We start from the raw sequence: 16687 nt of genomic DNA, 5'->3' as shown, positions 1-16687 counted from the left end.
AGGGTGCCCCTTCATGCAGAGGAAGCCTTATCCACAGGTCTGGAAGAGCCAGACCAGGTCCTCTTGGAACCTCCGGGGGAGGCCCTGAAGGACTTATATCCCTTGAGGGACAGAAAAAGCCTCTTGAGCCATGAAGAATGGCCCACGTCTACGACGGGGCTCCTTGCCCTCGGTAGCCTGCAGTAGAAGAGTACTCTTCCCCCCCTGTGAGACCCTTAATGATGTTATCCAAAGAAGCTCCAAACAGGCGATCCCCCACAAAGGGGAGATCAGATAAGGCCTTCTTAGAAGTCTGGTCCGCAGACCAGCATTGTAAGCCAGATAAGATGCCAAAGGACCACTACTGATACAGACAGCCTAAAATCAAAGGAGCTGCATCCAAAGAGGAATCAGATTAACTGCAGCCTCTGGATCAACTGATCCACCAGCTCCAAAAAGGCAGGGGGAAGCAGTTTCCCCTCCAGGTCCTGGCGTAAAAGTTTAGCCCACTCGTCAGAGTTTGGGACACCAGGGCAATAGTAAATACTGGCCTAAGCCGAACCAGCCATAATGAAACATATAGCGGGCCAGAGCCTCCGCTCTCCTATCAACCTGATCTTTAAAGGCAAAGGGCTCCTCAACCAGAATTGAGGTGGCTTTATTTAACCTGGAAACTGGCAAGTCCACTACAGGTGGGACTGTCCAGTTTTTAGGCAGGGAATACTTAGAATACTGCATAGCAAACCGCTTCGGGACCACAAGAGTGCCTTTTGGACAATTCCATGTTTATGTGACAATGTTGTCAAAGTAAGCGGGAAAGGGGAACATCCCCGCCACAGTGGAGGACCTCGCCTCTGACGCAGCATCTCTGCCACATTTAAAATGTCACGCTCTGATACAGTGCTAGAGGAGCAGAGGAAACCTCCTCACTGTGAGCACTCAGGGTGCATAGATGCAGACCCAGTATGGCGATTCGCGTCCGCAAATACAGTTTCAGGATCCGATAAGATGAGGCAGAGGAGGGCGGTGGATGCTATATACTAAGGTCACCTGAAAAAACATAATCAGGGGAGGGCCGCCGACTGCGATCCCTCAAGGAGGGACACCAACCCAGGGTCCACGAATAGACCACCTACTCCCTTCCAAGGGAGGTGCCAAACTGGCCACATGGCCTAGTAGGCCACAAGCCACAGCCTCAATTTGTGTGGAGGCCCAGACACTACACTCATCCCAGCCATGCTCACTGGGGCCGCCCCCCAACGCCCCACCGCTAGCTCTGCAGTGAGAACTGAGCGATCAACCGAGCAATCAACCATCACTGATCACTCAGTCTCTGGCTCTCTGCTCCACCGCTCACTGGACTACTGGGCTGTGGAGGGGGCAGGAAGGGCTGGTTTAGGCTCTCAGCGGATCACTGAGAGGCTGAGCCACATGCTGGTCTAGGGTTCTCACTGGACCGCTGGACTGTGGAGGAAGCAGGAGGGGGTGGGCTCAAGCTCTCAGTGGATTGCTGAGAGGCTGAAGCAGGTGCCGGTCCAGGGTTCTGCGTGGATCCCAATCATATGGTTGAGATCTTTTTAGAGCCTGAACTGACTCCATGAGGTCAGTTGACAGCAGGCTTTAGCCCACTGCCGTCTGAAAACAGGTCACATGAGTTCAAAACAAACTGCACTCCTGTGATTCAAAAGAGACTTAAAGCCAAAATAGCTTTGGCTAAACTTCATATATATATATATATATATATATATGGGTAGATGAATGGTAATCCAGCATTTTTGTTGGTTCTCATTGGCAAAAGAGTTGCAAATTTTTATATATATATATATATATATATATATATATATATATATATATATATATATATATATATATATATACATACATACATACATACATACATACATACATACACACACATTATATATATATATATATATATATATATATATATATATATATATATATATATATATATATATATATATACACACACACACACACACACACACTACCCTTCAAAGATTTGGGGTCACTTAGGAAATTATTTTTGAAAGAAAAGCACTTTTTTTTCAATGAAGATAACGTTAAATTAATCAGAAATACAGTCTAGAGTAGACATTGTTAATGTGATGGTAAATTACTATTCTAGCTGGAAACTGCAGATTTTTAATGGAATATCTACATAGGTGAACACAGGCCCATTTCCAGCAATGGTACATTGTGTTAGCTAATCGTGTTAAAAGGCTGATTGATAACAAAACACTTGTGCAATTATGTTAGCACAGCTGAAAACTGTTGTGCTCATTAGAGAAGCTATAAAACTGGCTTTCCTTTGAGCTAGTTGAGTATCTGGAGCATCAGCAGTTGTGGGTTTGATTATACTCTCAAAATGGCCAGAAAGAGAACTTTCTTCTGAAACCCGACAGTATTCCATGCGAGAAATTGCCAAGACACTGAAGATTTTCTACAATGGTGTGCACTACTCCCTTCAGAGACCAGCACAAACGGCTCTAACCAGAATAGAAAGAGAAGTGGGAAGCCCCGATGCACAACTAAGCAAGAGGACAAGTAAATTAGAGTCTCTGGTTTGAGAAATAGACACCTCACAGGTCATCAACTGGCAGCTTCATTAAATGGTACCCGCAAAATGCCAGCCTCAACGTCCACAGTGAAGAGGAGACTCTGGGATGCTGGCCTTCTAGGCAGACTGGCAAAGAAAAAGCCATATCTGAGACTGGCCAAAAAAAAAGGAAAAGATTATGATGGGCAAAAGAACACAGACACTGGTCAGAGGAAGATTGGAAAAAAGTGTTAAGGACAGACAATCCAAGTTTGAGGAGTTTGGATCACACAGAAGAACATTTGTGAGACGCAAAACAAGTGAACAGATACTGGAGTAGTGCCTGACGCCATTTGTCAAGCATGCGATGGTCTGGGGCTGCTTTGGTGCTGGTAAAGTGGGAGATTTGTCCAAGGTAAAAGGGATTTTGAATAAGGAAGGCTATCACTCCATTTTGCAACGCCATGCCATACTCTGTGGACAGCGCTTGATTGGAGCCAATGTCCTCCTAAAAAAGGACAATGACCCAAAGCACACCTCCAAACTATGCTAGAACTATTTAAGGAATAAGCAGTCAGCTGGTTTTCTGTCAGTAATGGAGTGGCCAGCGCAGTCACCAGATCTCAACCCTATTGAGCTGTTGTGGGAGAAGCTTGACCGTATGGTATGTAAGAAGTGTCCATCAAGCCAATCCAAATTGTAGGAGGTGCTTCAGGAAGCATGGGATGACATTTCTTCAGATTACCTCAACACATTGACAGCTAGAATGCTAAAGGTCTGCAAGGCTGTAATTGCTGCAAATGGAGAATTCTTTAAAGAAAGCAACGTTTGAAGGACAAAATTATTATTTCAAATAATCATTACTTCTAACCTTGTCAATGTCTTGACTATATTTTCTATTCATTTTGCAACTCATTTAAAGAGGTTGTAAACCTCAGAATGTTTTTTTTTTTAAAAAAAAGAACACCTGAAAAACAAATAATGAGCTAGTATGCATCGCATACTAGCTCATTATGAAATACCTTAGAACAAAGCCCCCGAAGTGTCAACCGCTCACCTCTCTCATGGGTGACATGTTGTGTCGCCCTTCTTCTGGGTTTGCGGCATCCAGCATTCTGATTGGCTGGAGCCGCAATTTTGTCACTCCCGGGCATGTACACGGGAGCCGACGGTTAGGGGCATGGGGCTCAAGAACGGCACGAGTGGCCGTTCCTTCAGAGAACATGCGCCAGTGAGGTCACTGGCTGCATGCAAAGTAAATATCTCCTAAACGGTACATGTTTAGGAGATATTTACAATACCTATAGGTAAGCCTTAATATAGGTTTACCTATAGGTACAAGTTGCAGAGGAGGGTTTACTTCCTCTTTAAAAGAATAAAAGTGTGAGTTTTCATGAAAAACATGAAATTGTCTGGGTGACACCAAACTTTTGAAGTGTGTGTGTGTGTGTGTGTATAATCTCAAAATCACAACAAAACAAAATGCTAAAATATCCTTCTATGCTCGCGGCAAACTATTTTTTTATGGCTATAGAAAAATTGTTGCTCTCCTAAAGATTGGGAAAAAGAACATGCAAGTTGAGGGGACAAAAAGGACCGCTTCTGAATAACTCAGCTAAAACCCAGTTATAGCACAAAGTAAAAAAGAATGCAATGTATACCCATCAAATGTCGAATCAGAAATGTCGGTCTGTGTAAGATCCAAATGTTCCAAGTTGGGACAAAACTCAAGCATCTGACGGATCTATAAAAAGGGACAGATTCTGTTAACAACGTCTCTATCATATATTTTATATTTTACTGGGAATGACAGCTATAGCGCTCACCATTTTGCTGCTAGCTGCTGAGCTGTAGGCAAGAACAAGTGTTTTCACTGAGTGTCCTACATAGGGGAGAACATTATGAATGATGCCATACAGGAATTCTTTTTCTTGCTGAGCCACAGAGATAGAAGAAGAATAACCATCATCTTCGGTCTCCTCTAGAATACAAAAACAGTGAGTATAAGTTTACCAAGATCCATACATACAAGGTGTCATTCTGTATCCTTGGCCATTCCTCCTCAAAACAGACCTCATGTAACACTATGCCAGTCATCTAAAATAATTTAGCATTACCGCTCAGCCTGGTACCTGCTCACTTCAGTTACAACACGATTCACTCAAGGAACTTTTGATAAAAGTGTTTGACAAAACACATCAGGGGAGGGCAAGTGACGTCATCACGCTGTACCGGAAGTGAGCAGGCACCAGGCCGAACAGAGCTGCTTGCAATAGTGGTCAGTTCTTAAGGGGATACATTTTCACACATTGTTTCTTTGCAGTGCACCAAAATAGTAAGCTTTTACAAGTGGGTGTATCTTTATGGGTTTTTTAATAAAAGGAATGGTTGGTATGGAAAGCCCTATGTTCCCTGTATATTTTTGCACTAAATCTGGTGGATCTGGGTGTGATAAATATTGGAGCAATTACCTATTCAAAAAGGGGGGAAAATGCCTAAAGTATACATCAGAAGGAGAAAGAAAAGAATCCTGAGGACACACATGGGCATTGGATATCCCTTAAAAGGGAAAGTCCACATTTGACATGTAGATTTGTATGGGTCAAGTACAGAGGTGAGTGGTTTGTGGACATGGAGGCTGAAGCACACAGTAATATTTGAAGTATATGAGAGCATTCATGTAAGAGCACAGGATTCTGACTTTTAATTATTTATAAACGTGCACCATTAAGTTTCTATTGACATCAATGTTATATTGGTTGATTAGGTAAAAAAAAAAAAAAAGCCAAAACTGCTAAACTTTAGATTTGCTTCAGATAAGCAACTCCAAATACCAAAGCCACTGAATTACCAAGATTAATAGAATAATAGCATTTTTAGGAGATCAGTTTTTTTTTTTTTTTTTATGTATTAAAATAATTGGTACACTGGACACCATAAAATCTTACCAGATTCATCAATATCTGCATCTTCATCCCACTCCTGATATGCACGACTTTCATCCTTCCTTCTGCAAATCCAATCCTCATCTGGCTCTGTGTCAAGGTCCTTAGCCTCTCCATTGTACCAATATCCTATAAATAAATACTTGTAAGCCCGGTCTTGTTTGTCAAAGATTGAGGGAAAACTGCCTTAGGTATTCTCCAAAGTCCCATGTAGCAACCAGCTAAAATGTTTAATTCTTTAAACAGTAACTTTTTTTAAGGAGAAAAAAAAACCCTGTGGGTGATGTACACTGCAGGGATTTTAAACTTCGTTGCAGATTCCTGCCTTTTGCTACTCTGAAGAAATTGCTGCTTGCTTGGTTTTCTCAAGTGAATCTGAATGGGAGGGTCTCATTATCAATCAGCTGATGCACTGTGTTCTAATACGGAAAATTGCAGTATCCTAAATCCCCCAAGCAGTGATTAACCCTTTGGGAGTATCTCACTAAAAAATAAATTTTTGTTACAAAGGATGTAACAGGACTTGTATCTTTTAGGAAAATCAGTAAGCCAAACAAGGAAGAAATTACATTTCTGGGGGTGTACAGAACACCTGCAAGTTACAATAACGGAATTTTTGTAAAATCTTACCTGTAAAATTCCTTTCTTTGAGTCCTCCGACAGTCGCCGCCTCCTCTAAGTCATCACTATTGGGTATTGACTTCCGCTCCGCAGGAGTAGCTAGGCATAAGACTTAGTCAAAAGAACAAAAGCATTTGCATAGACACACCCATGGGGGCTGTCCCACTGGTCAATACCCCCCTGCAGTGACACTCCCAACTCAGTTTGGTAGAATAGCAGTAGGTAAACAAAAAAACAACCCCAAAAGAGGGGCGGGGACTGTCGGAGGACTCCGAGAAAGGAATTTTACAGGTAAGATTTTACAAAAATTCAGTTTTCTCTTACGTCCTCCGACATTCGCCGCCTCCTCTAAGTCATCACTATTGGGATGTCCCATAGCAGTGTAGACATGAGGGGTGGGAGACGCAACCGTAGAAAAGGCAGCGCAGTACTCACATCAGAGATAGGAACCTTACACGCACAGTAAGAGAACCTTATGGGCAATAGAAAAGACTCAACAGGAGCAACAACCCAGGAAAACAAATAACCCAGGGTATAAACAACCCCAAAAGCCAGGGACCCACAAAAAACAAGGGTCCCCTATGGCACTGCCGCACTGAGAACTTTGCGGCCAGAGGAGGCATCAGCTGATGCCAGAACATCCACCTTATAGAATTTGGAAAAGGTGTTCACCGACGACCAAGTCGCAGCCTTGCACACCTGGGCCACCGAGGCGCGAGGACGCACTCAAAGATCTGGTAGAGTGCGCCTTAACAGGGAAGGGGGGAATCCGTTCCTTCAAGGCATAAGCCTGTTCAATGGTCTGTCTGATCCATTTGGCAATGGTCGCTGCAGACACAGCCATGCCCTTCCGAGGTCCCTCAGGAAGGACAAAGAGGGAATCCGTCTTCCAAAAGGACTCCGTAGACGACAGGTAAACCCTGATCGCCCTGGCAACATCCAAGGAATGCAAAGCAACCTCCTTAGGATGCTTAGGCTTCGTACAAAGCGAAGGCATGACAATGTCCTCATTAAGGTGGAACTCAGAGACCACCTTAGGAAGAAAAGACGAATGAGGTCGCAAGACCACCTTATCCTTGTGAATTACCAAGTAAGGAGAGCAGCAGGACAACGCCGCCAGTTCCGACACTCTGCGAGCCGAAGTGATCGCCACCAAAAAGGCAACCTTCTTAGACAGCAGAGGCAACGATATCTCCCGGATGTTTTCAAAGGGAGCACGCCGTAACAAGGACAGAACCAAGTTCAAGTCCCATGGAGGTAAAGGCTTCTTCCTGGGAGGAGCCAAATGTCGCACACCTTAAATGAAGGTGCGAATTAAGGAATGAGACGCCACAGGGCGTTGGAAAAGAATAGCCAGTGCAGACACCTGGCCCTTTATTGTGGCCAGCGCCAGGGGCTGGTCCACCCCAGACTGGAGGAAAGCCAACACTCTCGACACTGAGTATGAGTGAGGGGAGAACCCCCTGGACTCACAACAGGCGAAGTAAGCTTTCCAGGTACAGTAATACATTTTACCAGACAAGGTTTTCCTAGCCTTGATTGGAGTAGGAATGACCTCAGGGGAGAGACCCCTATCTCTCAGGACCTGGGTCTCAACAGCCAGGCCGTTAAAGCCAGCGTCTGTAAAGCAGGATGGAAGATCGGTCCCTGAGACAGTAGATCTTCCCGCATTGGCAGCCGCCAAGGAGGTGCCACTGCCAGGTGAACGTCGGCATACAAGGACCGGCGTGGCCAGTCCGGCGCTACCAGAATCACCAGGTGCGGTTCCGAGGCTAACCTGCGAAGGAACCTGGACAACAACTGAATCGGAGGAAAGGCATACATCAGACGATACTGATGCCAAGGGGCCACCAACGCATCCGAGGTGTCTGCCAGAGGATCGCGCGTTCTTGCCACGAACCTTTCCACCTTGTGGTTTAGCCGAGAGGCGAACTGATCCACGTCCGGAGATCCCCACTTCGCACACAGCATTTGGAAAACCTCCGGGTGCAGGGACCATTCCCCTTGGTCCAGGGTCTGGCGGCTCAGATAGTCGGCCTGCCAATTCTCCACACCCAGAATGTGAACTGCTGAAATCGCCGGGACATGAGTCTCGGCCCAAGACAGAATGTCGGTCACCTCCCGTGCCGCCCGGGCACTCCTGATGCCCCCTTGGTGGTTGATGTAAGCCACCGCGGTAGCATTGTCCGTCTGTACCCGAAAAGGACAGCCCCGAAGTTGATCCGACCACTGGAAGAGACAAAGTTTTATCACTCTCAATTCCAACACAATGATCAGAAGGGAGGATTCCTCCCCCGACCAAGTGCCCTGGGCAGACAGGTTGCCCAGAACTCCACCCCAGCCCGACAGGCTGGCATCCGTGGTAATCACCGCCCACAGTAACGGACGGTAAGATTTGCCTTCTGACACTGCCGGGGGCTGGAGCCACCACAGAAGATCCATTCTGGTTCGGCGACTCAATGAGACACTCAGATCCAAGGACTGAGGTAGTCTGTCCCACCTGGCCAGGATCTCCGCTTGAAAAGACAGTGTGTGAAACTGAGCAAAGGGTATCGCCTCGAAGGCTGATACCATCAACCCCAGGGATCGCATGCAGGTCCTGAGCGACGAAGACGGATTGTCCCTGAGGGACCTGATCTCGTCCTGCAGGGTCCGGAGCTTGTCCTCCTGCAAGAACACCTTTGCCTGAGCAGAGTCCAGGATCATTCCCAGATAGGGAAGACGAACCGAAGGAGACAAGGTTGACTTCTGTACGTTGATAGTCCATCCGAACTCCTGGAGCGTCTGTACCATGGACAGATCGCGCAGTAGGTTCTGGCTGACACTCGATCTTAAGAGGAGATCGTCCAGATACACATATACACATATAAACATACATATACACACACACTTCCCACTACAATCTTCCACATGTTTAACTGTTGGGCTATTTTCATATTTGTGCTTTGGGGTAGCATACGGTACAATGTGCATTTCACTGCTCTTTACTGCAATTAATAGTAAAAACAGAATACACAGTGAGCTGCATTGCCATGTATAGGCAGCACATTCACAATTAATGGGTTAATTTACCACAATGCACATTAACATTAGTCAGGTAATACACTACACTGTTGAAGAAAGGTCCTAATAGGGCCTTACAGGTTCAAGGGATCACACCATAAGCTACAGTAATTATGTAGAAGTCTGAAATTGCACTGGAGCTTTGCTATATGGTGAGCTTAGAGAATTTTTTCAAGGTTTGTAAAACAGAACAGATAACTCACCTCTGGCCCACAGCACTGGGTAAAGATGCTTCCAAAGAGATCCAGTTTTTGCCAGCTGTGCCCATTTGCTGTTTACTTGACTACAGCGACAGAGCTCCTGTGGATTGAGGTACCTGAATATGTTCAGCATTACCTCTGGAGGAAGATGGGAAATAGATACAGTGCTTGGCTTAGCTGTGATTTCTGTTGGGGGGGGGGGGGGGGGAGAGAAGAAAAAAAAAAAAAAAAACCTTTTTAGGACATAGAAGAAAAAAACATATGGAAGGTAAACTAACTCCACCCCACTGATAGATCCAATATTTGTTCTTTAAAGACTTATAAATGTATCTATTACTTTTTATAGTACTTAAGCAGAAAGGTTCACTTGCTGACATGGGGGCTCTGCTGGCATATAGAATGGCATGTCTATGCCAGCATTTGAAAGGCAGCTCTAGGAGTATAGCCCAATAGCAATAACCACAATTTCGCTATTCACAATTGGACAAGGAGAGATGCTCCAACTGCATGTATAACCATTTGAATTTGAGATCATACATTCCATTTACAAACTGCAATTGAAAGATTTCAGTTGCTGGGATTTATACATTTTAAAGTTGTATGCAGATCAGGAAAACTAGCAGATACAGAATTCGGTTTTATCACAAAGTATCTGGCTTTTATGGTTCTGATTACAATTGAAATGCTTATTAATCTGCTCAAAGCTCTATTTGTGGGAAAAGGGGACAAAAATGTTATCTGGGTACAGTGTTGCACAACCGCACAATTGTCAGTTAAATTAACGCAGTGCCGTATCGAAAAAGGCCTGGTCATGAAGGGGCGTAAACCTGCCGGAGGGCCAGTGGTTAAAGGTCATATATGTAGGTAATAACTTACCCTCCTCTGCTTTCTCATCCACTGAATACTTGAGCACTTTGTGCAGCTCTTCCGCCTCATTCCAAAGACTGAGACCTCTGAGGAGTTCTGATGGGTCTTTCTGAGTGCAGTGCTGGGCAATCACCATCTTTTTAATGTCCTTGAGCTCATCATAGGTAAAATATTCCATCAACATTGGCTGAAATACCTGAGAAAATCCATTAAGTCTCAATTAAAAACATCTAGACACTAAAATATTTATATAACAAAATGATTATATATCGTGTGCAGTTTATTAAAAATAAAGACATACTATTCTTAAAAAGGGGGACTACCAATATCTCTGCAGGTGAATCTATGACCATTAAATGAAAGCGAGTATCAATTCCCTACGAGTAGGGAGACATACAAAGTATCTTTCCTGTGAATCAATTAGCTATTTTGAAGCAGTACTCAATCTACTACGCTGTGCTGAAGAGAGTCTGCAAAGTAAAGAGTTGCAGCGGTCGCACTATAGAGCTGGACTACAATGGTTTAGGACATTCCATTAAAACTGCCCATTACAAGACTAGGGGAAAAAAAAAAAAAAAAAAACACAAGAGTTTTTGGCTGTTGGTGCAACAGGAAATTAGAAACAGCTTTATATATACACCAGAAGGGATCTTAAACAAAAATTCTCTAAAATCATTTAATCAAAACTACAAAAAAAAAAAAAAAAAAGAAGAGTTGATGGAAACTGCACATTTTTGATCAATATTTATTCGACTAATTGAAGGAATGTCAGGGCTGAAGAAAATTGCTAAAAGCACAAAGAGGTAGATTGGTAGATTAGGAAAGCCAAGCAGTAGATAATGGAACAATCCACCCACCTCCTCCTCTTCCTTCATATGAGGAATGAAGTCACTGGTAAAAGCCTCTAGCCTCTCCTTCAGTTGCTGGGCATAGTTCAGCTGTTCATATTCATCCTGAGAACAAAGAAGCATAAATGTGTAAGGTGTGCCATTTTATATGAAGCTAAAAACTGGTAAACCAAGCCTTTAAACCACTAGGCTAGCAAAATAGGACTATGAAGTGAGACCTGCCAGCAATTAGCTTCCTAAAGAATTCATAAGAGTCATGAAAAGATTTTTCACATGAGCAATGTCACAACTTCCTACAATCAGAGTTCCTTAAACACTTCTAGTAAACTGCAAACTACCATTAACTCTTGAGTACCAAAACACAATTCTTACAATAAATGCTACCTAATTCTATTCACTGCAGGGCTTGTGTTATATTAAAAATGAAACCATTCTAAAAAAAAAAAAAAAAAAAAAAAAAAAAAAAAAGGAGACTGATAAGGCCAGCCATGCACAATGCAAAATTTCTTTCCTGCAACCATGGGTTGCAGGAAAAAAAATTGCACAATTTCGCCATTAACACAGACAGTGCTGACAGGGGAATCAGAAATTGTCTTCTCCCGACAGGGACAGGGGAAGCCATGCCCACCAGGAGAAGACCGCAATTATTGCTAACTGCTATAGCAGCCACTTGAGATAATCTACAGCAAATCCGGCAGGCTGGTTGCACCCTAGTTGATCACAACTTGGCACATTCAGCCTTACCCATTGTTGGTTCTAATCTTGGCCAGGTTCTGCTGAACCAGCCGCGATTTGAACAGTGTATGGCCGGCCTAAGAGAGGATTTAGGAGGAAACGGTCGTCTATATAGAAAACTAGACATGGAGAAACTAGCAGACTGCTCTAAATTCAGATTACATGCAGCCTATTTATTCTGTGTTTAGCCCCGTCTCAGACGACAAACACTACTGAGTTAGTTAAAAAGATTTATTCTGCAGAATCCTCCTATATACTTTTTTTAAATGCTATGCATAAAAAGTAGTCAGCTCCCTTCTATGCATCCACGTTCTGTGGGCTTAAAACTTGGAATGAATAAAAATGTATGCAATTGGGAAGGAACGCCAGATATGTCCAAAATAATCTATAATGTGCAAGAGAAAACAAAAAGTTCTCAACTGCAGATTTTCTGATAAACCTGTCAAATTAGCTCTGGAGCAATCAACTGCTTTAAGATGCACATTTAGTGCAATGGAATCCACTGTGCCAATGTTTCTTTCGTTCATTGATGGACACAGCTCCATATATTCTTTGACCCTTGGGTTATGCTGCTCTTCATAGCAATAGGACACTAGGTGGGAAAAACACAATCTACGCCCCTAGGGCAGTCGTACGGGGTATTCTCCTTCCTGCTTTAGGACTTCAGTGTTTTTTCTGCCTAGTCAGGAGTAAAGGACCTAGTTCTTTGCTGGCATCTTTGGTCCTGGCATTTTTTCCTTTTTAAACTGAATTTTTTTCTAAACTGCAATCAAGTCTGTTCCAGTGAGAACTACAATCAACTACTGGACTGGGCAAAGCACTGGATATCCTAGATCCTTATGGTCTTTCCCAGTCTGGCAAGCGAGCGCGGCCCGACCGCAGCTCCTCACTAGGTTGGCCGCAACATAGCCCCACTGGACAGCAAACTAAAGGTCTCGCAAAGACACATAGCCCTGGTCATGACCTGTGTCACAGCATACCTCTTGTCCGCAGCACCCCCATTCCAAGATGGTACGGTGGTCTGCCCGGAGTGGTGCCCGATCCGTTCCACGGTGTGGTGAGCAGTGACTCCTCTGGTGAATTCTCAGGGTGGGCGCAGGCCCCTCCCCAGGTTGGTAGGCCCCCCCATGTGTCCTTCCTTCCCAAATTGTACCCCCCCCCCCCCCCCAAGTAGTGGGGCCCCCCTGCACAAACACCCTCACCACCCCCCCTTTAAACTCCTCCCCTCGGGGTGGCCAGACTATTTACATGTTGGGGGGTTAAGAGGTAATATGACGCCAGGGGAGGGGGGCGGCTGCTCAGTTAGCGTTTTTCTGGGAAATCTGTTCTGGTGGCGGTCCCTGCCAGGACCCCCCTTGCTGGCTGCATGTACCTGAGGGTCCTGTGGGGGTCCCGAGAAATTTGCGCAGGCACCACTTTTTTGCTGTTGATGGCTGCCATTTATCTCGGCGCCCATGTTTGTGTAGCTCCCCATTGAAACCAATGCAGTGGCCATTTTCTTGTAGCCTGGAGAGCAGTGTTTCGATGGTGGGCCTCTAGTGGCAGTGCCTGCGTTTCATCTTCCTCTCTGATCATCGCATGGCAGGCAGCTTGACACTCTGGGTAACTCGCGAGTCCCTGCGGGTGTGCAAGCTCCCTCTTTCTGCTATAGCAGCGCTTTTGGACAATTTTTTCTTTTACAGCTATTCCCCCCCCCCCCCCCCCCGAATTTGCTGGCGGTCCCCGGGGTAACCATGGAGTCCCTGGAGCATGTGTCACGACCTGACCCACTCTCTCAGAAGCTGCGGGACCCTCTGGGTCTCAGTCCGCCCTGGCGGCCATGACGGTGGCCCTGCAGCAGCAGGTGTCAAAAGTTAATATGGCCCTTCAACATAGGCCTAGCAAAAAGCATCCCGCCTTCACCTGCATCCTGATAGGGAGGATGAATCCTCTTCCACTTCAGCCGCGCATGAAAAGGCGCTTGTGGAGGCACTGATTTCATCAGTGCGGGAAACTTAAATGTTGGAGGACTCGGCTAATGTTGCGTCAGCGCAATTAGGTACCCGCAGACCATTCAAGGGGACTAAGGTATTCCCCCTTTCCCACCTATTTTGAGGATATTGTCGAAAGTCAGTGGGGTTCCCAAAATGCATGGTCGGAATACCCAATTTTCGCTATGAGGTATCCTTTTGAAGAGTCCCTTTTAAAGAACGTGACAGTTCCGCCGGTGGTGGATTCTCAGGTTTCCAGGTTATATAAATCCACGCTACTGCCGGTGGAAGATTCTCCGTCCATTAAAGGCCCAGTGGACAAGAGAGCCAAGGCTCTGATCCGATACCTTTTTACCGTGGCCAGTTCAATTTTGGGGCCGGTGTATGCAATAACCTTGGTCTCCCAGACCTTAATGGAATGGGCAAAGCTTCTGCGACAGGATTTGGAAGAGGGTCATCATCCTCCTGAGCTGACAGAGCTGGAGGATCAATTGGTACAGGGGTTAGAGTGCATCTGTGATGCCTCTCTGGATGCGGCTCCTTTAGCTTGCAGATTGTCTGTCAGCTGTGACTCTTTGCCGTATGATTTGGCTGAAATGCTGGTCTGCAGACCAGGCTTCCAAAAAGGTGCTGACCGATCTCCCCTTTGTAGGAGACCGCTTGTTCGGAGCGTCTATGTAAGAGATCTTTAAAAAGGTCTTACGCAGGTAAGAGTACACTGCTTCCACATGTCACCAAGAGCAAAGAGCCTCGTCGCAAGCCTGGTCCTCTCTCGGCTCACAAACGGCCTTTTGTCCCGCGGGATCACAGGACAAGAGATCAAAACCCGCCCGCAACTTTGCAGGAGATTCTAAAAGACCCTGGTCTGGCAAGTCAAAAGCAGGTTCCGCTGGTCCCGCAGACAAGTCCACCTCTGCCTGAAGGGGCGCTCTCACCCGTACCCGGGGTGGAGGGACGTCTTTGCTTCTTTCCAGACCCGTGGACCTCTCAAAGACAAATGGGTCCACAAGCGGATTCGATCCGGTTACAAGAACAAGTTTTGGTCCTTGCCTCAGGCAAGGTTCTTCCTTTTCAACTTGCATCTGTCCCCGAATCGTCTGCAAGGCCTTCTCGGAGCAGTACAGGATCTGCTATTGCAAGAAGTCACCAGTTCCAGAGTCAGAACGTTTTCAGGGGTTTTTTCAAACATATTTACTGTCCCCAAGAATGAAGGCAAGGTCTGTCCAATCTTGGATCTCAAGGCCCTGAACTGCTTTGTGCGGGTTCAGAAATTTCAGATGGAGTCAACTCGCACGGTAGTAGCATCCCTTCATCAAGGGGATTTTCTGGCCTCTATCGATCTCAAGGATGCTTACCTTCATATCCCAAGATAGGTCGGGCATGAGTATTTTCTCTTTGTCATGGGAGAGGAGCATTATCAATTCATGACATTACCCTCTGGTCTCGTCTCAGCTCCTTGGGTGTTCATAAAAGTGTTGGCTTGCTCAGGCAGAGGGGGATCGCGGTACCTGAACGATCTTCTGCGAGCAGAGACTCAGTCGGTCTTAAAAGACGATCTGGACATCATTGTGCAAACCTTGCAAGAGTTCGGCTGGACACTGAATTTTCAGAAATTAGATCTGAATGAACCTGGGACTACCTGGGCCTGACTTTGGATTCAGCCTCAGCCAGGGTGTTTCTTCCGGAGGCGAAATGGCTGAAGTTGCAGTACGCGATTCAGATCCTGTTGGCCAACCGTCGGTCGTCTCAAGCAAGTGCTGGACTTGATGGTCTCCACCTTTGAGGCGGTTCCGTTTGCTCAGTTCCATACCAGACCTCTGCAAAAGGAGATTCTTGCCAAATGGGACAAGAATCCACAGTCCCTAGACAAACTGATCCTGTTGAGCCGGGGTACGAGGGGGTCCTTTTACATGGTGGCTCAGATTCCCAGCGCATTGACAGGGAAAATCCTTTCTTCCCCTGTACTGGACGGTGGTTACCATGGATGCCAGTCTGTCCGGGTGTGGAGGCGTCTTAGGCACAGATCCATCTCCAGGGGCTTGGACTCGGAAGTAGTCCAGTCTGCCAATCAATGTCATGGAGATTTGGGCGATCAGGCTTCGCCTTTCCCTGTGAACGAATCATCTGCAGGGGCGCCCAGTAAGGATTCAATCAGACAGCGCCATGGCTGTGGCATATGTCAATCACCAAGGGGGGCACCAAAAGTGCCCTGGTGACCAGAGAAGTGGCCAGAACGCTTTGTTCCAGCCCCCTCAGATTCCAGGGTTGGAAAATTGGCAGGAGGACTACCTCAGTCGGCAGGCACTTGATCCAGGCGAATGGTCTCTTCACCCGGAGGGGGATCCTCTGGCCGACGCCTCGGACACTCTGATGGCACCTTGGGGTCGGTATCGTCTAATGTATGCCTTTCCTCCATTACAACTTCTGCGCAGAATAGAAGCAGAAGGGATCCCAGTCATTCTGGCGGCCCCAGACTGGCCTCACCGGTCTTGGTATGCAGGCCTAGTAAGACTGGCTGTCAATGCCCTTGGAGAGTCACTCAGAGAAGATCTTTTGTCTCAAGGACTGATCTTCCATTCTGCTTTACGGTCACTGGCTTTAACGGCCAGGCTATTGAAAGCCAGGTACTGAGGGACAGAAGGTTGTCGGATTCGGTAATTCCGACACTGTTGACGGCTAAGAAAACGACTTCTAGGAAGATTTATCATCGAGTTTGGAGGCAAACATTACTGGTGTGAGTCTCAGGAATTTCCCCCTGTTCCTTTTCAGTGTCTTGTCTGCAGGAGTCTCTACAAAGAGGTGTAGATCAGCGTTTGGCCCTGGGCACCATCAAGGGCCAGATTTCCGCCTTGGCAATCTTCTTCCAACGCCCGTTGGCCATAAAATTCCCTGGTTCACA

The 16687-nt window shown here is 46.0% G+C and overlaps 1 protein-coding gene across 1 annotated transcript in view; it reads right to left on the bottom strand.

Annotated features, from left to right (window-relative positions):
• Positions 1–16687, bottom strand: part of FBXL5 (F-box and leucine rich repeat protein 5) — a 79759-nt gene that overhangs the window by 43467 nt on the left and 19605 nt on the right. The window contains exons 3-8 of the mRNA XM_082265288.1: positions 11093–11188; positions 10245–10431; positions 9372–9554; positions 5488–5613; positions 4366–4520; positions 4201–4283 (exon numbers count right to left, since the gene is read on the bottom strand). Of these exons, the coding sequence (XP_082121414.1) occupies positions 4201–4283; positions 4366–4520; positions 5488–5613; positions 9372–9554; positions 10245–10431; positions 11093–11188 (830 nt within the window). The remainder of the gene's footprint in view (positions 1–4200; positions 4284–4365; positions 4521–5487; positions 5614–9371; positions 9555–10244; positions 10432–11092; positions 11189–16687) is intronic.

The sequence above is a fragment of the Pelophylax lessonae genome (assembly GCF_965119305.1).
Source record: "Pelophylax lessonae genome assembly, chromosome: 1".
NCBI lineage: Eukaryota > Metazoa > Chordata > Amphibia > Anura > Ranidae > Pelophylax > Pelophylax lessonae.
The sequence above is the reverse complement of the archived record's forward strand: the minus strand, read 5'-3'. Positions and strand labels throughout refer to the sequence as shown.